Below are 26,504 nucleotides of genomic sequence, written 5' to 3' on the forward strand. Positions count from 1 at the left end.
TGCCATTCACTCCAGTTTTTGACTGGGGCCCGGTGGCCACTGAGGCCAGGCCATGGGCTTTAGAGTCCCCATGGTGGCCAGAGGTAACCCCCTGTGCACTGACCTCTCCCGGAAGTACTTGATGGCCTCAGGGTCTATGAAGGTCGGCTCCTCCCGGTAGCCCTGCTCAAAGACCTTGCGCTTGTGCCGGAACTCAATGACCGTCTTGGTGTAGGAGTTGAGCGTGGTGACAGAGGCTGCCATGCAGCAGGTAAAGGAGCCCCACGCCAGGCTGCCAAGAGATCAGGAGAGAGATGCCATGGTGAGGGTGGGCGAGGGACAGGAAACATTCCCCACCCACCAAACATTCATTCATCCCTGCATGGCTGCCTCTTCCTCTGGTACCTCAGCAGGTACTGCCATGAGAAGGACAAGACTTGGTCTCTGCCCCACTCACAGTCTGGGAGACAGAGAATTATCTGCACATCGTGATGCAGATGTAAGTTACCCAGAATACAGCAACACTTATGGGTCTGGTAGGAAGAGTGAGAGTTGGCCAGGGGAAAGGGCATTCCAGGAGAAGGAATATTGTATGCAAAGGCATGGAGGCGTCAGACAGCAGGGAATGTTCCACAAACCGTGGGAGGTTTGCGGAACAGAAGTGAGGATGCATGAGGAGATTAGCTGGAGTTGGTGATAGAGAAGGAGATGGTGCAGACACCCTAAAAGCTCATTTTTCATGAAAGTTAAGTTACCTTTGTTCATATACGACCCTTAAGAAAGTAAAGTTACTTTTGTTCATATATGACCCTGGGAAAGATGCCAACCCTTTGTTTCACATTCCTCATGTTTATTATTATTATTTTTTAAAGATAGAGAGTTGCTCTGTTGCCCAGGTTGAAGTGCAATGGTGCGATCATAGCTTACTGCAGCCTCAACCTCCTGGCACAAGTGATCCTCCCACCCCAGCCTTTGGGAGGCTGAGGATTATAGGTACGTGCCACTGCTCCCAGCATCTCCTCGTGTTCATTGTAATGGACAATAGTGCTACCTCACAGGGTAGTAATGGACAATAGCACTACCTCATAGGGTTGTTACAAGGTTTAAAGGAGATGATCCAATGAAAACATCTTAGAATAGTATCGAGCACACTGTAAGCACTCAAGAAGGTCTTGCTGTCATTATTATCATTAATATTAACGTCTTCAGTACCCACTTCTGTATGACTTGGTTTGTAAACTCTCCCCCTGAGAGAGGAGGTTATAATGACCTGCTTGGCTCTCTCCTCCCCAACTTTCTTTTCAGCTGGGACTTTTGACAGCCCTCACTTGATGTACGTGCTGAGCCCAGCCCAAACCTGGAGAATTTGTCCTAACCACAGTTGGAAAGGTAGGAAGGGTGGAGCTAGGAGACTCAGCTGACCCAGTTCCAGTTCTAGAAATGGACTGCCTGATTCCTCTGTTTGAGACTATGCATTCAACATTTAGTACCACGAGTGGGGTTCCTGCCCGGCCTCAGTTACATCTGGCCTGGTGCCTAGAGCCTAGTTCTTCAGTCTCTGCCTTGGTAACTGGTTTCCTCCAAATCAGGGACTCAGTTTTGCTATTCCAACCCTGCACTGCCTGGGAGCTCCAGGCCTCCCCTGCTGCCAGCCCACCCAGCTGGTCTCCGAACATCACCACCACCCCTACATTCCTCATGGTCAATGAAGCCCACTGTCTGTACTCACTGTTTTTCCCTTTGACAGCCTCTGAGTACCCCAGAAGGAAAGCAAGGAAAAAATTTGAGGACTCAGCCTTTCTCAAAGGGATCCTCAAAAGGGTCATCTATTTCCCTTAACACCAAACCCATTGATAGAGTTCCCCTGTTTCCTTCGTAATAAGGATCTGATGTAGATCTTCCAGAAGCCCTTAGTGTCTGTAATAGACAGCTTTAGGGTATCAGCCTGGCCCCTCTAAGAGCTTCCCTGTCCACAAAAGTGTCCAGCATGTTACTTACTACCCCCCACCATTCATAGATGACTAGATAAGGGCTGACCATCTGGCCAATGCTAGTCCAGTCAGATACTCTCTTAAGCAACAAAGCTGAAGATTCTACTTCAACCTGGGATGTCTCTTTGGCATAATGGAAACTCAGACCCCGAAGATGGAGAATGAACAAGTAGGCTTTTTCTGGATTCCATGAGTATGGAGTATGCTGGTTCTGCCTGACCAGCAGCCATTCTTGCTTATGGTAACTGTACTCTGATTCTGTTAAGGGATCACTCCTTCCTTCTTCTCAGGCCATTTGGTTTGCGTGGGGCTGGCCCCATCCCCAACCTCTAAGCGAGCACATGACCTTGGCCTGGCTAATGAAAATGATGCTTTTCTCTGGTCATAGTAATTGGTTGGGGGATGGGCACGTGACCCAAGTCAGGTTCTTGAGACTCAACCCCTGGACTTGGCTAAAGCTACTGGGAAACAAAGCTCATCTTTCTTCTGTGGTGCTAAGCTGGTGAGATTTGAGCCAGGATTGCAGGGGATCCTCTTGCCACCACCCAAGAGAATGAAATTGACCCAAAAGAAAGCACAGCCATGAAAAGGGGCTAGATCCCTGAGCTGAGGCCGTTACCCCTGGACTTTTCAATCATGGAAGTCTCAATTTCTTTTTTATTTTCTTTGATTATTTTTCTACCCTGAAGCCAGTTTGAATTGGGTTTCTGTCATTGGGAACCAAAGTTATTATACATTTACTTGCTATAAATTTTCTTCTTTTGCACGAGTTAGTTTTGTTGTGAATTTCTAGCCTCTACAGCCAAGGATCTTAAGGGTGACTGACTATGACCCAACCCTGAATGCTCCGTCCGGGGACAGAGCAGAGGATTCCCAAACTAAAGCCCTGAGCAAAGAAAAATACCCTGCAGGAGTGGAGGAGTCCAATGACTTTGTGTGTGGAGGGGAGCTTCCCTGGCGAGGGAGGGGGTTTGCTAGAGCCCAGGGGCCCCAGAAACAGACGCTATGTGGTGGAGCAGAGCTGGACAGGCAGTGACTGGACAGGCACAAAGTCAGACTGACCCAGAAGAAATGCCTGCATCCCCACCTTTCCATCTACTTTACATGAAAGATCTTTTCTCAAATAACATGTTGCCCTGAGCTTGATTCCTCAGGCTCTCTGCATTCCAGCCCCATGGCCTCTTTTCCACTCCTCAAAAACCCAAAGCTCATTCCCAACCCTACCTCCCCCCTTGCCTTCCCTCCCTCTGGAATCCTTGGACTCGCTACTTTCCAAGCTTTTCCCAGGCTCTGCCCAGTTGGTTCCTTCTCATCTGTGAATGTCAGCCCTTCCTCAGTGTTCTTTGTCCCATCCCTAAGAAGCCCCCTCTCCGTCATTCTGTATCACATGCCCCTGCTTAGTTTCATCACAGTTCTCATCATATCCTGCAATGCTCTTTATCTTTTTTCTTTCATTTATTTACTATTTTTAAATCAAATTTTTCCTTTTAGGATAATTATGGATTCACACACAGCTGTAAGAAATGAGACAGAGAGAGATCCCAGGTACCTTTCAGCCAGTTTCTCCCAATGGTAAACTCTTGCAAAACTAGTGTAATCTAATATTACAATATCACAAGCAGGATATTGATATTGATACAGTCAAAATACAGACCAAGGATCTCTTAGGTGCCATTTATAGCTACAGCCGCTTCCCTCCTGCCCTCCCACAGATCCTGTCAGCCACCTGTTCTTCATTTCACTAATTTTACCTCTTCAAGTATTTTACAAAAATAAAATCATACAGGAGTATGTATGGTATTGGCTTTTTTTTTTCACCCAACATAATTATCTGGAGAATCATCCAAGTTGTTGTGTGCATCAGTAGTTTGTTTCTTTATGTTGCTAAATACAGTATTCCTGTCCACAACGTATGAGTTTCTCCACATCCTCACCAGAATTTGGTGGTGTCACTATTTTTTATAACTATTCTGATACATGTGTAGTAATATCTTACTGTCGCTTTAATTTGCACTTCCCTAACAGCTAATGGGGTTGAACAATTTTTCACTTATTTATTTGCTATCTGTATATAATCTTTGGCAAAGTGTGTTAGTGGTTTTTGCCCACTTTCTAATTGAATTGTTTTGTTATTGTTTACTATTGAGTTTTTAAAGGTCTTTATGTATGCTAGAGATTAGTTCTTTGTCAGAAATGTGGTTTACAAATATATTCTCCCAGTCTACAGCTTTCTCTTCAACCTCTTAATAAGGTCTTTTATGGACCAAAAGTATTTACTTTTGATGAAATACAATTAATCCATTTTTCCTTTTATGTGTTTGATATCAAATATAAGAACTTTTTGCCTAGCCCTAGATTCCAAAGATTTTCTCTTATTTTTCTAAAATTTTACAGTTTTTACCTTTATACTTAAGTGTGTGATTCATTTTAATTTTTGCAAGGGGTGTGCAGTTTAAACCAAGGCTGACTGTTATTTTTGCCAGTGAATGTCCAATAGCAGCAGCACCATTTGTTGAAAAGGCCATTTTCTGCACAATCATCCTCCCCCCCCACACACACATCACACACTCACACAACAGTAAACTGATTTGTAACTTTGTCAAAAATTAGTTGGGCACATCTGCATTGGTCTATTTCTGAGTTATCTATTTTTTTGGTTGATCTATGTCCTATCCTCCCACTAATATCACACAATCTGGATTACTGTAGCTATACAATAAGTTCTGAAATTGAGTACTCTAAGTCATCCTGTCTTATTCTTCTTTTTCAAAATTGTTTTAGAAATTATAATTTATTTGCCTTTCCATATAAATGTTAGAATACTTTTCTCTATATCTACAAGAAATCTTTCTGAGATTTTGATAGAAATTGTATTAAACCTATTTACCAACATCAGAATTGATGTCTTCACTATATATTGAGTGTTCTGATCCATGAACATAGTATATCTATCCATTTACTTAGATCTTCTTTGATTTCTTTCATTGGTATTTTTCTATGGTTTTAGTGTTTTCAGTGTACAAGTCCTATAAGTGTTTTGTTAGATTTATGCGTATTTCGCTTTTTTAGTATAAATGATACGTATTTCTAATTTTGTTGTCCAAATGTTCATTGCTAGTTTATAAAAATACAATTTATTTTGTATTTTTATCTTGTATCCTAAGACAGCACTAAACTTATTAGGTCTAGGCATTTTTTTGGCCAATAACTTGGATTTGTCTATACAAATAATTATGACATCCACAAATAGGTATAGTTTATTTCTATTACAATGTGTATGCCTTCTATTTTCTTTTCATGTCTTGTGTCTTGCATGTCTTTCATGTCTTATTTCTAGTTAAAAGTTCCAGAACTATGTTGAATAATATTGGTGTTCCCAATCTTAGAGAGAAGACAGTCCTTCAACATTAAGTATGATAGTAGCTGCAGATGTTTTGTAGATAGTCTTTATCAAGTTGAGGAAGCTCCCCTTTATTCTTAATTTTCTGAGAGTTTTATTGAAAGTATGAATCAACATTGAATTGTGTCAAATGATTTTTCTGTATCAATTGATATGATCATGTGATTTTTTTTCTGCTTTAGCCTGTTAATACAGTGAGTGACACTGATTTTTCAAATGTTGAAGCAGCCATAATCCCTAGAATAAACCCCACTTATCATGATGTATAATTATTTTTACATATTGCTGACTTCTATGCTATTGTTTTGCTCAGGATTTTTATATCTATATTCATGGGGGCTCTTAGTCTGTGGTTCTTTGCACTATCTTTGGTTTTAATATCAGGGTAATGTTAGCTTCATAAAGTGAATTGCAAAGTTTTCTCTCCTCTTATATTTTCTGAAAAAAAAAAAAGTGCTAATTCTTATTTAAATATTTGGTGGAATGTTTCAGTAAAACCATCTGGACCTGGAGATTTCTGTTTTGAAAGTTTTTATTTATAAACTCAATTTCCTTCGTAGTTATAGGAATATTCAAATTACTTATTTCACATTTGGTAAGTTGTGGCACTTTGCGCTTTTAGAAAAATTGATCTATTTCATCCAGACCGTCAAATTTATGTGTGCAGAGTTGTCTGTAGTATGCTCTTACTATATTTTTGATGTCCTCAACTGCAGCAACACACTCTGTTTCATTCCTGACGCTGGTATTTTGTGTTCTCTCCTCTGTTCTCTCTCTCTCTCACTTTTGCGAGAGGTTTGCCAATTTTACCTTGTCAAAGAACCAGCTTTTTTTGTTTCATTGATTCTATTACTTTTTGTTTTCAATTGTACTGATTTTTGCTCATCTTTCTTCTGCTTGCTTTGGGCTTATTTCGCTCTTCTTTTTCTAGGTTTTTGGGATGAGAGCTTGCTTGATTTGAAACATTTCTCAATTAGATCGTATTGGTTGATGATGTTGAGTTCTTTAATATCTTTGGTGATTTTCCATTTGGTTGTTCTATTAATCGTTGAGAAAGCTATGTTGAAATCTCTAATTATAGTTGTGAATTTTCCGATTTCTCCTTTCAGTTATATCAGTTTTTCCTTTGCAGATTTTCAGCTCTGTTTTTTGGTGGATACACATTTAGGACTGCAATGTCTTCTTAGTGGATTGACTCTTTTATTATTATTTAATGTCTATTTCTGGTCAATTTATTTGCCTGAGTCTACTTTAACATTAATACAGCTAGTCCTGCTTTCTTTTGATTAATGCTTACATGATATATTATTTTCATCCTCTTGCTTTCAACCTATCCATCTCATCATACTTGAGTTTCTTGTAGACAGCACATAGTTTTGGGTCATGTGTTTTAAATCCACTTGGTCAATTTCTGACTTTTAATTGGTATATTTAAACAATTTACATTTAAACTGATTATTTATATATTATGGCTTAAGCCTGCCAATGAATTTTGTTCTTTTCCGCTTGTTCTGTTTTTTGTTTCTCTCTCTTTTTAAATTTCTTTCCTATGGGTTCCTTGAACAGTTATTAGAATTCCATTTTGATTTATCTATAGTGATTTTGAGTGTATCTCTGTAAATAGCTTTTTTAGTGGTTGCTTTGGGTGTTACATCATATATACATAACTAATCACAGTCTACTGGGGCCAACATTTAAGTAAAGCATAGAAATCTTGGCTCCTTTTGTGATCCTTTACCTTCCTTCATTTATAATATATAATTGTCTTAAATATTTCCTCTGTATACATTTAGAATCACATCAGGCTATAATATGATTTCTGCTTCAACCATCAAACATAATTTAGAAAACTCGAAAGGAGAAGTAAAGTTTCTCTTTCCATTTTTCATTCATTCTTTTTTATATTCAAAACTTCCCTTTTTAAAGTTTCCACTTTGTCTAGAGAATTTCCTGTAGTCTTTCTTTTAGGGTATGTCTGTTGGCAACAAATTTCTTAGTTTCTCTTCATCTGAAGATGTCGTGATTTCTCCTTCATTTCTAAAGTATATTTTTGCCGTAGATAGAATTCTAAGTTGATAGTTCTTTTCTTTAAGCATTTTCATTTTCTTTTTCTTTGAAAATGTTGTGCCACTTCCTTCTAGCCTCCATGATTTCTGATGCAAAATCCACTGTTGCTTGAATGTTTTTTCCTGTAGCTAGGGAGGATGTTATTCTCTCACTGTTTTCATTTTTTTTTAAACTTCAGTTTTTTTCCAAATTTAACTGTGATGTGTCTTGGTATGGATTTCTTTGAATTTATACTATTTTAGAGATTCATTCAGCTTTTGGTTCCGTAGGTTTATGTCTTTTACAGATTTGGGAAGTTTTCAGCCATTATTGAATTCAGTCCTTTGTCCAGTCTCACCCTCATTCTCCTTTTCTTCTGGGGCTCCAATATTATATTATTTGTTTTAGTTCCAGAGGTCCTAAGGCTCTGTACATTTTTAAAAAGTTGATTTTCTCTCTGTTGTTCAAATTAAACAATTTCTATTGTCCTATCTTCAAGCTCATTGATTCTTTTCTTTGTCCCTTCTATTCTGCTGTTGAGCCCAACCACTACGCTTTCTATTTTGGTTATTGTATGTTTTAGTTTTAAAATTGCCATTTGGTCCTTCTTTCTATCTTCTGCTTCTTTCCTGAGATTTTCTATTTTTCCAAGGGTGTTTGCAACCGCTTGTGGATGAATTTTTATGATGATTTCTACCATTTCTGTCATTTCAGCATCAGAATCTATTGATTGTCTTTTACCGTTCAAGTTGAGAGCTTGCTGAATCTTGACATGGCACGTGATTTTAATTGCAACCTTGACATTTGGGGTAGTTTTTGACACTCTGGGTCTTGTTTAAACCTTTTGCTCTAGCTGGCTTCCTTTCACATCATTCTGGCAAGATGGCTCTGGAGAGGTGGGGACTCTGCCCAGTTACTTCCCGATAGGGGTAGAAGTCTAGGTTTCCCACTGGGCAAGTGTATTAGTCCATGTAATTTGTAAAGGAAAGGGGTTTAACTGACTCATAGTTCAGCATGGCTAAGGAGGCCTCAGGAAACTTATAATCATGGCGGAAGGCGAAGAGGAAGCAGGCACCTTCTTTACAAGGCTACAGGAAAGAGAAGTGCCAATTAAAGGGGGACGACTCCTAATAAAGCCAGCAGATCTCATGAGAACTCACTATCACAAGAACAGCATGGGGAAACCACCCCCATGATTTATTTCCTCCACCTGTTCTCTCCCTTGACACACAGGAATTATGGGGATTACAATTCAAGATGAGATTTGGGTGGGGACACAAAGCTTAACCATATCAGCCACTACTGACATTCAAGATGGAGATGGTTCCTGGTTCTCACCAGGTGAGGGTGAGATTGAGAGTTCCGACTCCCCGTTAGATCTCTCCTGGTACCTGGCTGGGAGGAGCCGGGGGGGGGGGCTCATCACTGCTCCCCACATATCATTGACACCACACCACGGGAGGGAGATAATCTTATTATGACAAGGTAGTGGCAAAAATCCTGACTCTCCACTAGTTCTCTGACACAATCCCTGCAGGGAGGGAGAGGAGCACCTTGTTACTGCCCAGCAGAGGTGAAAGTCCACCTGGTGATTGTCACCAAAATCTAAGCACCCATTCCCTTGCTGGCATGGGTGAGAGTGAAGCCACAGTTTTTTCTTTTCTGTAATGTGTGACTGGTGTAGTGCAGTTATTGCTAAATGTTTTCTGTCTCAGTGGGCTGACCCTTTCTTGGTCCTTTGGCTAGAGAAAGCGGACTTTAGTTGGGGCTTTTTTTTCTGTTCTTTTGGCATGTCTGAATTGCTGACTTCTTCAGCTCTAAATCTGGGATATACAACACAAAAAGAACTCAGCAATGTGTTGTTTCTTGGTCCCTAACCAGCCTACTGTCTTATTCCCTCCCTTCAGAGTCTTCTGATGTCTGTTTTATCTTTAATGTCCAAAGATTTTAGTTGCATTGAGCAGGAGGAATAGGGAGAAGCATGTCTACTCTGCCTTCTCAGAAGTGGGATCTTTGGTGTTTGTTTTTAGATTATCTCCTCTTCTACCCCAGAATGCCAGCTTCATGAAAATGGGAGCTTTGTTCACTTCACTACTATCCCTTAGCACCTAGCACAGTGCCTGGCACACAGTAGATGCTCAGTAAATACTTGTGGAATGAATGGATAAACGAAGATAAAATAAAAACAAACAGAAAAAGACAGTTATGAAAACCCTGCTCTGGTTTTAGCGTGGGTGAGAGGCTATAACCATGAGCCTTCATCTCCCTGTTCCTCTCATCCCCCAGGTCCCCCGGGTGCCCACAAAATACACAGTTTGAAAACTTTGGGGCCAGAACACCTGCTGGTTTTAGCAGCTTGCACTTCTGAACTGGCACAGGGAGCTGCGTGGGTGACTGGCCTGGTTTTCAGAGCCAAGAGCAGATCGGACACCATGGGGAGGAAAGGGGAGGGTGGCAACGGGGGCTGTCAATTCTCTCTCCTCTGGGAGTGGCAGGAGCAGTGGCAGAGGGACACAGAGGGAGCAGATTTAGAGACACATGGACAGCATCTTGCAACCTACACCAGGCCCTGCCCAATGGGGAACGGACCACTAAGGAAGGCTCTCCTGGCTGCCTGCAGAGCAGAGGGGTACAGATCCACCATGCGAGGCGGGGCTGGGCACAGAGGTATCATCCAGGCCACCCTCAGGGCCCAAGAGCTGATGGGACTGGGAGCTAGACAGTGGCAGGCTCTGAGGGCCCAGCTGGTCCCTCCATGGCCCGCACAGCACCCTTGGGCAGGCACATCCCTTTCCCTAACCCTGGTCTTAGAGCAAAGGAGGCCACAGCCACCTGCCTCAGGCAGATGAGTGAGGGCAAACTTCCCGCTGATCACATAGCCTCTCAGCAGTGACATCAGCACACACACACACCCTCTCCAGTTGTCTTTGGGGCCAAGGCTCTCGTAGGGTCACAGCAGCACACTCAGCCCCTTAAGGGATCAGCCTGCTGGAATACCAGCTAAGCCCTGCATAGAGGGAAGGGGCCACCTGCGGTCCCCAGAGAGGAAAGAAGCTGGTCTGCTGTTTCCACATAGTCATGGAGACTAGAAACGAGGGAGGGACAGCAGTGAGGCCTGTATTCCACAGGGACAGAGACTCAGAAGCAGAAAGGGGCCACTAGAACAGGAGTGAGGACCCTCCCTGGACCTGGCCCAACCCGCTATTCTCTTGCTGTGTGACATCAACCAAATTGCTTAACTTCTCTGGGTCCTCCAGCTCTTAACAATCTTCCACACCATGATGTCCCACTACCCGAAGTCTGCAGAGATAAGAATGCTTGAGATAAGATTTCCCTGCGTGTACTGCAGTAGGAGGAGACGTTTTTCCATTCCTCTCTAGATTGATCAAATGCAAAACAGAAGCAGAAAGTGCAGGACTAGCTTTCCACACTCCTGCCATCACCAGGAAAGCCGACATTCCAAGCAGGGCCCACAGACTCAAATTTCTGCAGGGTCACGCAGACGATGACTAAGTGAGGAAGTGTGGGGAAGTGGAAAGCAATAGGGCATGGTGGGGACTGGGGTAGCTGGAGACCAGATTCCCATCTAAAGGCGCAGTCACTCTCAGCCTTACCTGCTGGCTGCCTGGTGGCAAGGCTGGTTAGGCACGAACAGATCTTCCAGTAATCATAAACCAGAAACCTGGACTTTTATGTAGAAGTTTTACCATTTTAGATGTTGGAAATAAATACAAACTTTTTTTTTTTTTTTTTGAGACAGAGTCTTACTCTGTCACCCAGGCTGGAGTGCAGTGGCGCAACCTCAGCTCACTGTAACCTCCACCTCCCAGGTTCAAGCAATTCTCCTGCCTCAGCCTTCTGAGCAGCTGGGACTACAGGCACACACCACCACACCCAGCTAATTTTTGTATTTTTAGTAGAGATGGGGTTTCACTATATTGGCCAGGCTGGTCTCGAACTCCTGACCTCGTGATCCACCCGCCTCGGCCTCCCAAAGTGCTGGGATTACAGGCGTGAGCCGCTACGTCCAGCCACAAATACAAACTTTTATAAGACACAATGGCAGGCCTAAGAAAACATCTGCAGGCTGGGTTCAGCCCCCGGCTTCATGCAGTTGACAGCATCCAAGGCTAATTGTGTGACTTTCAACCTGTTTCCTGGTCCCTAAAGCAGGGATGGCAGCTCCTCTCCTGGAAACCAGTGACAGGAGCAGACAGCTCAGGGCTTGTAAAGTGCTTCTCACTGTGCACAGCACAAAGTAGGTGTTGTAACCTTAGTCTTTTTTTTTTTTTTTTTTTTTTGAGACAGAGTCTCCAGCCCAGGCTGGAGTGCAGTGGCATGAACACGGTTCACTGCAGCATCAGCCTCCAGGGCTCGGGTGACTCTCCCATTTTAGCTTCCTGAGTAGCTGAGACTACCGATGTGCACCACCACACCCAGCTAATCTTTTCTTTTCTTTTAGAGATAGGGTCTGGCTACGTTGCCCAGACTGGTCTTGAACTCCTGGCCTCTCCCATCTTGGCCTCCCAAGGTACTTGGATTACAGATAAACCACTTTGCCTGGGCCCCGATCTTAATCTTATCCCACCTGGTTCCTGCCTCCTTAAGCCAAACAGCCGCTTGGATGCCCACCAGGGTCCTGTCCTGACCTCATTACAGGCAGAGATTGCTGACACTCGGTGCCAAAAGGAGGAGTGGGCAGGAGGGCTCACACTCACCAAGCACACTCTGTGCTGAGTGCTCCATACGCATTGATTCACTTGCTCTTCATGTTGGTTACTCAGCTCCAAAGCCGGCCTCCAGGGAGTCATACCTCCCGCGGTCCACACCCCCCCTTGCAACCGGCCCTGTCACTTGCTCTTAACTAACAGAATGCAGCAGGAGTGACACCGTGTGACTTCCAAGGCTGGCTCATACAGACCCTGTGGCTTCCATCTGGGTCTCCTGGAACACTCAGTTTTGAGATAACCTCCCCAGGGACCCAGCCTCCATGCTGCATGAAGCCCCTCCAGCCGCCAGCCAGGCCAGCTAGCACCAGCTGCCAGAGTCGTGAAGGGCCACCTTGGAGGTCCACCCCAGCCATGCCCCAGACGACAGCCCCAGCTGACGTCCAGCTGAAGCTTTGGGGAAGACCCCAGCAAGCACCGCCCAGCTGAGCCTGGTCCACTCCAAATACAAGAACAAATAAGAACATATTTTTATTAGTTACTGTTATTACTACATAATAATACATTTTTACTAGATTTGGGGGTGATGTGTACACCTCAACAGAGAACTGGAACACAATTCGAGAGAACCCTATGAGGTGGAAATTTAGGCTGTCCCATTTTCCAGCTGAGGATACAGAGGTACAGAGGAAGTAAGTAGCTTGGTCAAGGTCCATGGCTGGTGAGGGGCAGGGGCAGGATCTAAACCTGAACTGATTCCACAGCCACATCCTCAACCGCCCCTCCGCACTGCCATGGTGGCCCAGGAGTGTGTGTTGGGGTGAGATTTGAACCCCGGGCTGTGAGACTCTTAACCATGAGGACTTTCCACTTCTTGCAAAGATGTCCCTCTAAGAAGCTGACACTCAGCAGGCTTTGAGCTCCACAAAACTCCTCCAGCTTCCAGAGCCCCTGCAGCCTGTTCTTCCTTGCTAGGCAGGAAGACAGAGGCCAGTCCCATCTCTTCTAGGAGCTGTTCTCCTCTCCATTACCTGGGGAGGGCGCAGTGGGGGCTCTCAGGCCAGAATTTTGACAAATGGCCTCACACATATTAAATAAGAGAGATGACATGGTGCAGCCCTGGCGAGGCCCCAAATGTGAAGGATGAAAAATGGGGCTGATCCATCTTGCAGGTCTCAGTGACAGGGAAAAATGGATCAGCCCTAATAGGGGCTGCACACTGGTCCCAGCCTTTAATAAGTCCAATGGGAATTCGGTGCCCCTTGGGAGGCTGGCCCTGAGGGAGGGAGCAGAGGAGCAGGGCAGAAGGCTCTGGTTTCCAAGGAAAGAATGTTCCCCTGGCTGACACCAGCAGGCTTGACTTAAGACAATGAACACCAGAGGAGAGAGCCAGGGCCTTCTGGAAAGGTGGCCTGGCGGGAGGAGGCAGTTCCCACCAGGGCATCTGATTCAACTTTTCTAATTTTCAGTGTCTGCATATGCAACATGAGGTTACTGCATGTGATAAATTTCATATCAGTAGCATATTGCTCGTGTTAAATTTCATGTCAGTAGCTTGATACTACACGTGTTAAATTTCACATAAGTAGCTTGATATTGCATGTGTTAAATTTCATATCGATAGCATGATATTGCATGTGTTAAATTTCGTATCAGTAGCATGATGTTTCACGTGTTAAATTTCACATCAGTAGCTTGATATTGCACGTTAAATTTCATATCAATAGCGTGATGCTGCATGTGTTAAATTTCATATCAGTAGCAGCAACATAAGAGCCGGTATTTACTGAGCACACCCCATGTGCGGAATATCGTGGTAAGCACATCCATGAACTCTCTTATTATTATTCATCTCAGAGAGGCTTCCAGTATGGCTCTGGAGCCCGGATGCCTGGGTTTGAATCCCAGCCCTGCCCCTTATAGCTGGATGACCTTGGGCAGGTTACTTCAGTTCTCTGTGTCTCCATGAAATACCTACCTGATTCACGGCACATCAGCACGCAGTAAATCTGAGAGATTATTACACACATGGTCAACACTCACAAATGTTAGTTCCCCTCCCTTGTGCCCTTCTCTAGCTCAGGGAGATGATCTTCCAAGGTCAAGGTCTCAAGAAGGAACTGCTCCAGGGGGAAGGGTTGGGTAAAGGGAGGTCAGAACCTCAGCTGGCTTCCCTGGGATTGTTCTACTTAAAGGGATTGGGGCCAGGGTTAATGGGCCAAGGTCCCTTTAAGGCAAATACTTTCAGTTTTAAAAGAACAGAGTCGAGCAGAGTGGAGATGGAGCTGGGGTGCCCACTGGACTGGAATCGAGTCTTTTAAAAAATTATAACCATAGTCCCTCCTGTTCTATTCTGAGATGCTCTCTCACCTCCAGGTCCTTGGGCCTGCTGTTCCCTCTGCCTAGCACCCTATTCCTCCTGTTTTGCCTTTAAAATTCTTCCTGAGGACCAGCCCCACCCAAAGTTGGGTCAATCAATGGCCCTTCCTCTGTGCTTCTGCAGCTGCCTGTGAACTCCCTCCCCCCACACACCTACATCTCAGCACGGTTCACATACAGCCGGTTCACTTGTCTCCATCCCTGTTGCAATGCTGTCTCAGCACTGCTGCATCCCAGCACCTAGAACAGCTGTCCTGGAGGAAGTACTCAGTGAATATGTGTTAAATGACCGAGCGGATAAATGCTCCCCAACTACCAGCCCCAGATCTGGATACCCTGTGTAGTGAACAACTGTGGCTGCTGTCTTTCCAGCCTGCATAGCCTTCTCCTCCTCTTTCTGTCCAAGAATTTGGGCGGGGCTAATGCCACTCCCTGGACCATGTGACTCGGGTCATTTCAATCTCCCCCAGGGTCTAAATCAATGGTTCAGGCTTGATCACATGACTTAAGCCAATGAAAGTCATAGCCAGGATTTTAATTGGGAAGATGGGAAAGAAATCCCATCTTTCTGCTGGTATTGCTACATTTTTAAGATGGAAGTCTGTCATTCCAGCCTGGGTGACAGAGCACAGACTCTGTCAAAAAAAAAAAAAAAAAAAAGAAAGAAAAAGAAGCCTGATGCTGTGTGTTGTGATCATCTATCTTTGCTAGCATTTGGGGAAAAGCTGTTTGAGGATGAAGCCTACACCAATTCAAAGGGAAGAGAGACAAGATAAGGAGAGAGCATGACTGAGTTCCAGATGAAATCACCTGGTCACCTGGATCCAGCTGTACCTGAAGCAGACTTTGTGGTAGCTCACTCAGCATTTATTCCATCCATTCACCATTTGAGAGGTTTTGACTCATCCTTTGCTCCAGAGATGGGCCTGGTCAAGCTAAGGGGATAAGTGATATTCCCCCAGCTGTGGCAATGATTAAGGAGAGAGAACATGACCTAAGTCCACCAGAGGGAAGCTTGGGACCCTAACTGATGTTAGAGAAGAAGCTCCTTTTTTCTTACAAGGGAAGGAGGATGCACCAGCCTTAGGAAGAGCTCTCCCCAACAGGGAAACCAGCCCAGCATCAAAGTAAATATGTGGAGAGTGCCAGGCTCAGATGACTACACAGAGGAAGAGAACTCAGCCCTAATGACCTCAGTGACTCTGGATCAAACATGTCCTGAAGTCCACACCATAGCTGTGCTTTCCCTTCCGTGAACCACTGTATATCTCCTTGCTTAGACTGATGCACGTAGGTTTTTCTGTTACAACACAGAGCACCCCGGCTGATCCACCTGGATTTCCCATACAAACAAATGAACACCCCTTGTTCACTTAAGCTTGGGATTCTATCACTCATAAGCAAAAGAACCCTGACTAATCGTGCCTTTCGTAAGCACACCCTGCTTTGAGATGCTGACCTGTTCCCTGTGCTTGGAGCCACTCACTGGAGTCCTCCTACCCCATCGGGCCACCCAGAGCCCTCCACAGCTCCCCTAATTTCAGGTCTTCCCAGCTTCCATCTCCAACCTTCCAGAGCATGCCTCTTAGGCAGGGGTTGGCAGAGGGCCAGAGAATAAGTATTTTCGACTTTGTGAGCCATTCAGTCTCTGTCACCACCGCCCAGTGCTGCCATCTCAGTGTTAAAGCAGCCGTGGATAATACACAACGAGAGTGTAGCCGTGTTCCAAGAAAACCTTATTTATGGACATTGAAATTTGAATTTCATGTAGTTTTCACATGTCACAAAACGGCATTCCTCTTCCTTTGATTTGTTTTCTTAGCATTTAAAAATCGAAAAGCTTTAGGGCTGCATAAAAACAGGTGGTGGGCCAGATTTGACCCACAGGCCCTAGTTTGCCAATCGCTGCCCTAGGGTCTCAAAGCACCTTTGGACTGCAGCCCCTCCAACTTCCCCCATGTCTTCCCCCAATACCCACTGGACTGAACTGCTGAAGTCCCAGCAGGCCTTGCGGCTCTGATGCTTAAAGCTGTTCTTGCACTGATGGTCAAAGCCACTTACCAGAAGGACCACCCGTAGTCCCAGGAATGGGGTCTCCAGTCTTCAGGGCCGAGGCTCACGGTGACCTGGAACACCTGTGTGTACATCATGTGGGCGACCATTCCCAGGAGGCCTGCAGGGCAGGGGGCAGAGCAAAGCATCAGGAAGAGAGGAAGGGTTTTGACTCCACACCCCCACGGCCTCTCTGCTGCCTGCCCGCCTGTGATCACTGTGGAGAACAGGGACCCCTGGGTAAGGGTGGTCAGCAGGAACAGAGCTTGGGAGGCCACAGCAGGGTAGTTCTCTTTTCTTTCTTTCTTTTTTTTAAAGACAGGGTCTTGCTCTGTTGCCAGGCTGAAGTGCAGTGGCACGATCATAGCTCACCGCAGCCTCTAACTCTTGGGTTCAAGTAATCCTCCCACCTCAGCTGCCTAAGTAGCTGGGACTACAGGCGTGCACCACAATGCCTGGCTAATTTTAAAAACTTTTTGTAGGGATGGGGTCTCATTATATTGCCCAGGCTGGTCTCTTAAACTCCTGGGCTCAAGTGACCCGCCTGCCTTGGCTTCCCAAAGTGCTGGGATTACAGGCATGAGGTTGGTGGTTTTCTAAGCTAGGCCAAGGGGCTTGAATTTGGGCCAGAGGGCAAAGGGGAACCCTGAAAAAAATTTAAGCAAAGGGGAGGTAGAGTCAGATCTGCGTACGGATCAGCGACCTCTCTGTAAAGGGCCAGAGAAGTCAATATTTCAGGTTCTGTGGGCCATATTGTCTCTGTTAGAATGACTCAACTCTGCTGTTGTAGCACCAAAGGAGCCGCAGACAATATGGAAATAAATGGGCATGGCTGTGTTCCAATAAAACTTTATTTACAGAAACAGGCATTGGGCCAGATTTAGCCCACAAGTCTTAGTGGGTCATGAAATCAACTTCATGGATTTTTCTGTTTTTAGCCTGTTACCCAGGCTGGAAGACAGTGGCATGATCATAGCTCACTGCAGCCTCAACCTCCTGGGCTAAAGTGATCCTCCCACCTCAGCCTCCCAAGTAGCTGGGACTACAGGTACACACCACTATACCAGGCTAATTTTTGTATTGTCGTTTTTGTAGAAATGGGGGTCTTGCTATGTTGCTCAGGCTGGTCTCAAACTCCTGGGATCAAGCAATCCTCCCACCTCAGCCTTCCTAAGTGCTGGGATTAGAGGCTAAATTGTTTAAATTTAAAGCATTTCCCCCCATCTAGTAAGAAGTGGGCTGTGGCTGGGGTGGGAGGACCTTTATTTTCTCAGTGTTTTGTAGACCCTCCACTCTTTTAAGACAGAGCAGAGAGAGCTGCCCGCCTATGAATGGGAGAATGGGGGCCCCAAAAGCCTGTTATATTTCTCTTTGTACTAGTGTGTTTGAGCATTTTTCACATTTATTAACCACTTATATTTCTTCTTCTTTGAAGGTCTGTATCCTCTGTCAATTTTCTTTTTGTTTTTATAAATCTTTTTCCTTAGCAATTGGTAGGAATTCTTTGTATATTCTGAATATTAATCCTGTCTGTTGCATGGATTACATCTTTTTTTAAAAAAATTAAGAAACTTTTATTTTTGGAGACAGAGTCTCACTCTGTCACCACACTGGAGTGCAGTGGCTCCATCTGGGCTCACTGCAAGCTTCACCTCCCGGGCTCAGATGATCCTTCCACCTCAGCCTCCTGAGTAGCTGAGACTACCACACCCATCCAATTTTTGTATTTTTCCTACTGATTTTAAAGGACATCTTTATATCATATTCCAAGTCCCACAAATACATGGGTGCACTTCCTAACTTGTCATTCTGTCCCACCGATCTTTCTGTGTGTTCCTGCATCAGTGCCACACTGTTTCATTCACTGTAACTTTACAGTACAGTCTGTTTTCTGGAGGAACAAGTCTCTCTTCTTTATTACTGCCCATTGCTGAGTCTCTCTGGAATTGTTACCCTGCCTGGAAGCTGTACCCACTCAGAAGGGTGTTGGCCCTGTCTTAGTCTTCTGCCAATTCCTTTTCTGAGGGATGAAATATTCATGAGAAGGACCACTCCTTATGCCAGGACAGTAGGAGCATAACAATATTTTAATACAAAATCTCCCACCCAGAAGCTGGACTTAGCCTGTTGGCAAAATAATTAATTTTCTGAATTATTAGTTTAAAAAAGCATTGATTCCTAAATTAATTATATTTATCCCCAAGTATGAAAGACCATGCTTTAAGGAAATGCAATGAATAAAAATTACAGTACACTCAAAGATACCTTAGTGGAACTCTCTGATTGCATTTTAAAGATTCTGCTTCAAAAATCTGACCCTTGCCTATGTTTTTAGAAGTATGTTCATTCTGCAAAGCAAGGTCCATCCACAGCATCTGTCCTACAAATCCACATCAGAAGGAATCGTTTCTAACCCATCCGAACTAAAAAGTGACTTTTTGGTGCGTTACTGCACCTCCTGAATTCAGGGAGACTAAATGAATGAGACTTTGCTGCTGCTGCTGCGATTACTTCCTGGCTTGGACTCAAACCAGGAAATTCACAGCTGTAAATCTCTCCTTGTGATTTCTGGACTCTCCTAACTCTTGACACCACAAATGAAATTCCAAACCCGTGTGGTCAGGTGGGTATGTTTCCTCCAGGCCTCAAGGGAACCCTGGAGAACACTGGAAATGGGGGGATGTTGGCCAGGAGGCCAGAGCTGGGCTGGGTGTGGTGCTCCCCAGAACTTAGAGCAGGAAGAGCTATCATGACGCCTAGCCCTGCCCTCTGCTAGTCCAAAATGATGAAGCGGAATTCTGTTAAGTCCAAGGATGCGGAGTCCAGGGGGTGCTGAGAATTAAGAGATAATGTCAAGCGCATCAGAAGGTGAGCCCGGAGGAAAGCAGACCCAGGAAAGTGAAAGAGACAGCCCAGCTTCCAGCTCTGTCACTGATATGGTGTGGCTCTGTGTCCCCACCCAAATCTCTCATCGAATTTTAATCCCCAATGTTGGAGGAGGGGCCTGGTGGGAGGTGACCGGATCATGGGGGCAGATTTCCCTCTCACTGTTCTCGTGATAGCGAGTGAGTTCTCACGAGAGATCTGGTTGTTTAAAAGTGTGCAGCACCTCCGGCTTCACTCACGTCCTTCTTCTCCAGCCACGTAAGACATGCCTGCTTTCCCTAACCTTCTGCCATGATTGTAAGTTTGCTGAAGCTTCCCCAGCCATGCTTCCTGTACAGCCTGCAGAACCATGACCCAATTAACCCTCTTTTCTTTACAAGTTACCCAGCCTCAGGTAGTTATTTACAGCAATGTGAGAACTGACTAATACAGTCACTTGCCAGCTTTGTGACCTTGGGTAGGTTGACTTTCTGTGCCTCAGTTTCCTCACCTGTAATATGGGGATCATAATAATTCCCACCTCATAAATTGGTATGAGGCTTCAGTGGCTTATATTTATAAAGCACTTAGAAGAGCACTGGGTACAAAATAAGCTCCACAGAAGTTTCTTCAATGAATGAATGAATGCATGCATGAATGCACACCTGAGACTCACTACGTAGGCCCACTAGACTGTATGCTAGTCCACAGACCAGATCTGTTTGGCTCTACCCTGAATCCCCAGAGCCAAGCCCAGTACCTGACACACAGTAGGTGTTCAATACGTGCTTATTAAATGAATAAATGAGCACTGAGTGAGAGGTGCCCGGGGATGTTGAGCTGGCTGGTGTAAAGGTCAAGAGTGTGGGATACAGGAATGAGTTAGGACAGGACCAGAGTGCAGAACTTTATCTAGGAGAGCATAGGTCAGGGTCATCATTCATTCACTTATTGTTTATTCATTCAATCAGCCAAGGAATGTTTATCGAAGGCTTTTCACATGCCAGACACTGTTCCAGGGCGTTGGGGAGTGGGACACTGGAATAGATGGACAGATGTCCTGCTCTCAAAGGGTTTGGGTTCTGGTGGAGAGAGCCAGACAATTGGCACAGAAACTAACATGAAATTTCAGGCGGTAAACACTTCCATGAAGAAAACAAAATAGGGCAAGTGGTGGAGAGTCCTTGGAGTGGGAGGCACCTCAGCCTGGGTGGCCAAGGAGGGTGTCTCAGAGGAAGTGACATTTAAGCAGAGGCTTGAATGGGGAGCTTAGGGCAGCCATGCAGAGGACTGGGGAAGAGTATTCCAGACAGAGGGAGCAGCCTGGGAAAGGGCTGGGGCTGGAGGCATGGAGAAAATGCTGCAGCAGAGTGAGCAAGGGGTAGGAGGGGCCAGGCGTGGCGGCTCACTCCTGTAACCCCAGCACTTTGGGAGGCTGAGGAGGACGGATCATCTGAGGACAGAGGTTCGAAAGCAGCCTGGCCAACATGGCAAAACCCTGTCTCTACTAAAAATACAAAAATTAGCCAGGTGTGGTGGTGCACACCTGTAATCCTAGCTACTCAGGAGGCTGAAGCAGGAGAATTGCTTGAATTCAGGAGGTGGAAGCTGCAGTGAGCTGAAATCGCACCACTGTACTGTAGCCCAGGTGACCAAAAAAAAAAACCAGAAAAGGCCGGCACGGTGGCTCACATCTGTCATTCCAGCACTTTGCGAGGCCGAGGCAGGCAGACCACAAGGTGAGGAGTTCGAGGCCAACCTGGCCACTGTGGTGACACCCCGTCTCTACTAAAGATACAAGAATTAGCTGGTTGTGGTGGCACTGTGTCTGCAGTCCCAGCTACAGGCATGGTGCTGAGGCAGAAGAATCGCTTGAACTGGGAGGCGAAGGTTGCAGTGAGCCGAGATGGCACCACTGCACTCCAGCCTGGGGGACAGAGCAAGATTCCATCTCAAATAAAAAAAAAAGTGGGGGAGGGATATTTCAGACGGAGTCAGAAAGGCAGGCAGGAGCCTGGCCACACAGGACCCTGAAGCCCACAGGGCAGTGTGGCTCTCAGTCCATGTAGAACAGGAAATCAGTAAAGGATTTCAGCTGTAAGCAGGGATCTAGTGGATGCTTCTAAGAAAAAATCCTTCTGATTTCTGTATGGAGACCATGACCGCGAGGGGAGGAGGTGAGCCCAGCTGAGAGGCCATTGCAAGGACCCAGACTAAGCTGTTTTTGTTTGGGCTGGAGTTGCTGGCAGCTCTGGGGTAGGTTTAGTTTGTTTGTTTTTGTTTTGTTTTGAGACAGGGTCTCACTCTGTCACCCGCACTGTAGTATGGGGGTGCAAGCACAGCTCAGCGTTAACCTCCAACTCCTCCAGCCTCAGCCTTCCGAGTAACTAGGACTAAAGGTGCATGCCACCACACTCAGCTATGTTATTTATTTATTTAAGAGAAGGGGTCTCCCTCTGTTGTCCAGGCTGGTCCCGAACTCCTGGCCTCAAGTGATCCTCTAGCCTTGGCCTCTCAAAGCACTGGGATTACAGGCGTGAGCCACTGTGCTCAGCTCAGGGTGAGTTTTGAGGCTGGAGTCAATAGGACTCACTGCTGGGCTGCACGCAGGTGATGAGGGCTACTACCTGGGGTCTAGAGTGACCTGAAGAGTTTGGGTTTGAGCATCTGGGCAGATGACATTTGCTAAGATGAAGACGAAGGGGGGAAGAAGTCTGGGTGGGTAGAATCCTATTTGTGCCATATTTGTTTGAAATGCCTATTTTATATCTAAGCAGGGATAGCAAGCAAACTGTTGAAGGGCAGATCTGCGATTCAGGGAGTCGTCAGCACCAGAGAGGTCAACACGTGAATGGTAAATAACACAGTGTGCCTAATAAAGAGGTCATCTGGAGGAAGACTGCAGCAAGAGGAGAGAAAAGGGTCCCGGGATGATGCCAACATCTGGTCTTAAGCAGAGTAGGAGGGACCAGCAAAGAAAGCTGAGGCAGAGTGGCCACGGATTTCGGGGGAAAATCAGTGTGGAGTCGTCAACTGCAATGTTTAGAAGAGGAGGAGGGTAAATGGCAGAAAAAGCTTTCAAAGCGGAATGCTGCCCAGGGAAGCGGGAAAATGGGGTGACAGCAGGGTGGGAGCCTGGGGCTCAGGAGGGCATTTTATTTATTTAAAAATATATACATGTAATGCATCTATCTATCTATCTACCTATCTATCATATCTATCTACCTGTCTTTCTCTTTCTTCCTTTTTTTCTTTCTTCTCTCTTTCTTTCTTTCTTTCTTTCTTTCTTTCTTTTCTTTCTTTTTCCTTTCTTTTCTTGCTTGCTTGCTTGCTTACTTTCTCTATTTATCATACCTATGCTATCATATATATCTGTCATTTATATCTATCATCTGTTTATCTATTTTTTTTTTTTTTTTTGTACAGACAGGATCCCACCACGTTGCCCAGGCTGGTCTCAAGCTCCTGGCCTCAAGAAGCCCTCCAGCCTCGGCCTCCCAAAGGTCTGGAATTACAGGCATGAGCCACAGTGCCTGTGCAGGAGGCATTTTAACCATGGGAGATAGAGAATGTCTCCATGCCCATGCAGAATGATCACACAGAGAGGGAGAGACAGATGGAGCAGAGAAGTGAGAGGGCAATTGTGGAAGCAAGGTCCAGAGACAGCCAGAAGGTGCGAGGAGGTTCTAGAAAACGAGGGGGCTGGCTTTTGATGGGAACTGGGACGTGTCACCCAAGGGAGTAGGAAGACAGCATCTGAATGAGATTCAAGTTTTGTTTGTTTGTTGTTTTTTAAGACAGGGTCTCGCTCTGTTCCCTGGGCTGGAGTGTAGAGGCGCCATCATAGCCCACTGCAGCCTCAATCTCCTGGGCTCAAACGATCCTCCTGCCTCAGCCTCCTGAGTAGCTGGGACTATAGGCAAGTGCTGCCATGCCTGGCTGACATTTTTATTTTTGTAGAGACAGGGTTTCATTATGTTGTCCAGGCTGGTCTTGAACTCCTGGCCTCAAGGGATCCTCCTGCCTCAGTCTCCCAAAGTGCCGGGATCCAGGCAGGAGCCCCTGTGCCCAGCTGGATCTGAGTTCTTCAGCAGATTCTCCCCCACTCCTCTCCAGCAAGCGGGAGACAAGGGCCGACTGGGGAAGTAGGGGTTGAGGAGCAGCGAGGGGAGGGTGTGAAACAGTCTCTCTTTCCCGAGAGTGAGAAAGCGCAAACGCGCTGTGGCAGTGCCTCTGCTCTCAGGGCAGTGCTGCATGTCGTGTGAGATCCGTGCTCGTGAATTTAAAGTGAGCAGAGGCAGCATGCTGTGGGATTCAGGTAGGGCGACAGCAGTTGGCCTGGTGACACCTGTCAGGGCGTCTTGAGCCCAGAGGACACACAAGAATGCCATCCTTTTGCTCGGTCACTGGGGAGAGGGGTGGCAGGTCCCTGGGCCTCCATCGAGGTGGGCTGGACCAGAGCCCATGTGACCCCTCCTGGGGGACAGTCTCCAGCCTGGAGCTACCCCTGGGTGAAGACATAGAGCAGCGGTGACAACCCCAGTTCCAGGATTTCCCCTGCCTCTGACCTGGCTCCCTTTGCCAGGGTTTGGATGTTTTATGCGAATGCCACGCTTCATTTAATTGAGATACCAGGGAGGTAGCTGATTAATTGATTTATAATAGAGTTTATTATTAAAGATGCTAAGTTATTACTGAGAACACGTGGTGAGCACTCATGTTTAAATAAATATTCTTGTAGATGCTGGGCGTGGAGCTGGACCTGCCAATATTCCATGCGTGTCATGTCTGGGACTTGAGACGCAGAGGGGCTGGTGGGGACCTGGAGGAGGGCGGAACCAGAGAGACGGGCTGCAGGAGGGCTGCAAAGGGAAATCCTGGACCTTCAACTGGTCACTCAGCAAGTATCAGGCAGCTGCTGTGCTTCAGGCGTTTCTACAGGGGTCAAGTGACCTGTCCTCCCAATGCTCCCCTCGGGAGGGGAGAGGCAGACACACAGACTCGGCACCGCTGGGTATCAGGGCAGCCAAGAGGAAAAGTCCGGGGGTCTGTGGGCTTGGGGCGGTCGGAAGAGGCTCCTTGAGGAGGTGATATAGGAGCTGAGAGCCGCAGAGTCAGAGGGAGGAGGAGAGCAGAGCGGGCAGGGGAACCCGCACCAGCAGAAACCCACAGGAAAAGTGGTTTGGTGTGGCTGTCACAGGCGGTTAGGTGGGGCACGTGGGAGGTGAGAGCGGATAAACAGGGAAATTCCTTGGGAAGTTCTAAGCCCTCTGAGGCAGTTTGGATGTTATCCTGAGGGCGCCAGGCAGGAGTTGCAACTTTCAGAGCAAAGTTTCGGGTGGGTGGGGGTGGTGATCACGCCTGTGGCCTGAGAACGGGAGGGAGGAGCAGGAGGCAGAGAGCCTGGGAGGATCAGCTGCAGTCCTCCCGGCAGGTGAGGATGAGGATGGGCAGGACTTGCCAGGGCGCTGAGATGCTGGAGGCAGGGAGCGCCGGGGTACTGGGTACCGCTGAGACCGATCACTTACCAGCAAATCTTCAGGACCTGGAGAACCCTGGCTCGGCAGTGGCGAGGAACTGGGGGAAACTGGGAGCAACTGGAAGAAGCTGTTGGGACCGACCCAATTAACATCAGCCCCAGAATAGCCTCCCACGGAACGAAAACCTTGAGAAACTGAAGGCTGGTGTTTGATGACACTGATCGGCTGGGGGCAGAGAAAAAAATAAATCCCTTATCTGCACATATCTAAAATATCCTGATGTTGGTCGTGATGGAGACCAAAGCCTGGCTCTTCCCTGTGCCCTCTGCCCTGACCCACATGGTCAGGTACACACAGAAAGCCATCCCTGGGAAGCTGAGCTGATGCTATGTTTAAAACTTGCCCAGACCTATTTTTAAAGAACAAGCTATTTTTAGACACTCTCTTGAGAACCCGAAGCCTCTCTTGGTAGCATATTTCAGGGTTTAAAAAGTTCCTCCTTACACATAACCTAAATCTTTCCAGCTCCAATTTAAGCTAATTTCTTGCTCTGGCCTCCGAGGACACAGGGAGGGGGGGAGCTGGTTGGCATCTTCTTGAGAGGAGCCTTTTGGGGGCTCAGCAGTTACCGAGGTGCCCCCCAACCTTGTCTTGTCTGCGTAGATCATTCCGATTTATCTGCCCTTTCTCCAAAGGTCCCCTTTTAGATTACCAGAGTCATTAGTGTCACTCTTCTTGGAATTCTGCCTTTTAAAGTGAAGTGGCCCAAATTGGAGGTGGTACATCACGGAGACCTTCCAATTTCAAGGAATGGATTTACTGAACTTACACCAGCCTTGTTCAGCTCAGCCGCCCCCGTCCAGCCCTGCAGCAGAGAATAGGCTCAGATCCCCCAGGTGGGGTCCAGAGGGAGCCCAGAGGCCATGGCCCCAGGACCTAGTGGGTCCAGGGTAACCCAGCACAAACTGGTAGTGGGACGATTTCTGACATTAATGGACACATGTCCAGGCTGCCAGCATCCTCTGTTACCCCTGCCATGTGGGTAACTAGATGGGAAACATCCATGACCTCAGGGCACAGCTGTCCCAGAAGACTGAGAGAACTCCAGTTTGGTTTGGAGATTTCAAAAGCCTACATCCAGGCATTCCAAGAAAAAGGTTTAGAAGAATACCCAATCAAGCAGAGACCGTTTCTCTTCCCCCTCCACCTGGAGACCAGGTAAAGTTGCCTGCCTGGAGGGGAGTGGGAGGCAGGGGAGGAAGAGCAGGAGGGGGAAGGGGAGAGGAGGGGAGGATGGTGAAGGTTGGGGAGTGGGGAGGGGGAGTAGAAGGCAAAAGGGGAGGAGGTGGGGGAGAGAAGGAGGAGGAGGGAGAGGAGGAGGGGGAGGGAAAGAGGAGGAAGGGGAGAAAGAGGAGGAGAAGGGGATGGTTGGTCGCAAGAAGGAATGAACTGAACTATGCAGATATGAACAGGGCTTCCCTAAAAGGTCCCCAGCCTCCACTTCAAGCCCTTTCCATGGCATCCCCTGGGAGCCACAGGGAGGTGAAGTTGGCACCCACAAAGGGTCCTTTCCCAGTCTGAGTGGACAGTGGACACCTTGAGAGTTGGGTCATGTGCTCACAGACACAGCCAGTACATCCTTGAG

General features: G+C 46.5%; 1 protein-coding gene across 5 annotated transcripts in view; it reads right to left on the reverse strand.

Annotated features, from left to right (window-relative positions):
* The window catches only part of GSG1L (GSG1 like), a 269,677-nt gene that overhangs the window by 36,608 nt on the left and 206,565 nt on the right, over window positions 1-26,504 (reverse strand). For all 5 annotated transcript variants that reach the window (XM_032243035.1, XM_032243034.1, XM_032243033.1 and 2 more), the window contains 2 exons: window positions 16,524-16,635; window positions 104-271 (listed from right to left, as the gene is read on the reverse strand). In XM_032243035.1, the coding sequence (XP_032098926.1) occupies window positions 104-271; window positions 16,524-16,635 (280 nt within the window). The remainder of the gene's footprint in view (window positions 1-103; window positions 272-16,523; window positions 16,636-26,504) is intronic.

This window comes from Sapajus apella, unplaced genomic scaffold (assembly GCF_009761245.1).
Source record: "Sapajus apella isolate SASKATOON/1434 unplaced genomic scaffold, GSC_monkey_1.0 scaffold51, whole genome shotgun sequence".
NCBI lineage: Eukaryota > Metazoa > Chordata > Mammalia > Primates > Cebidae > Sapajus > Sapajus apella.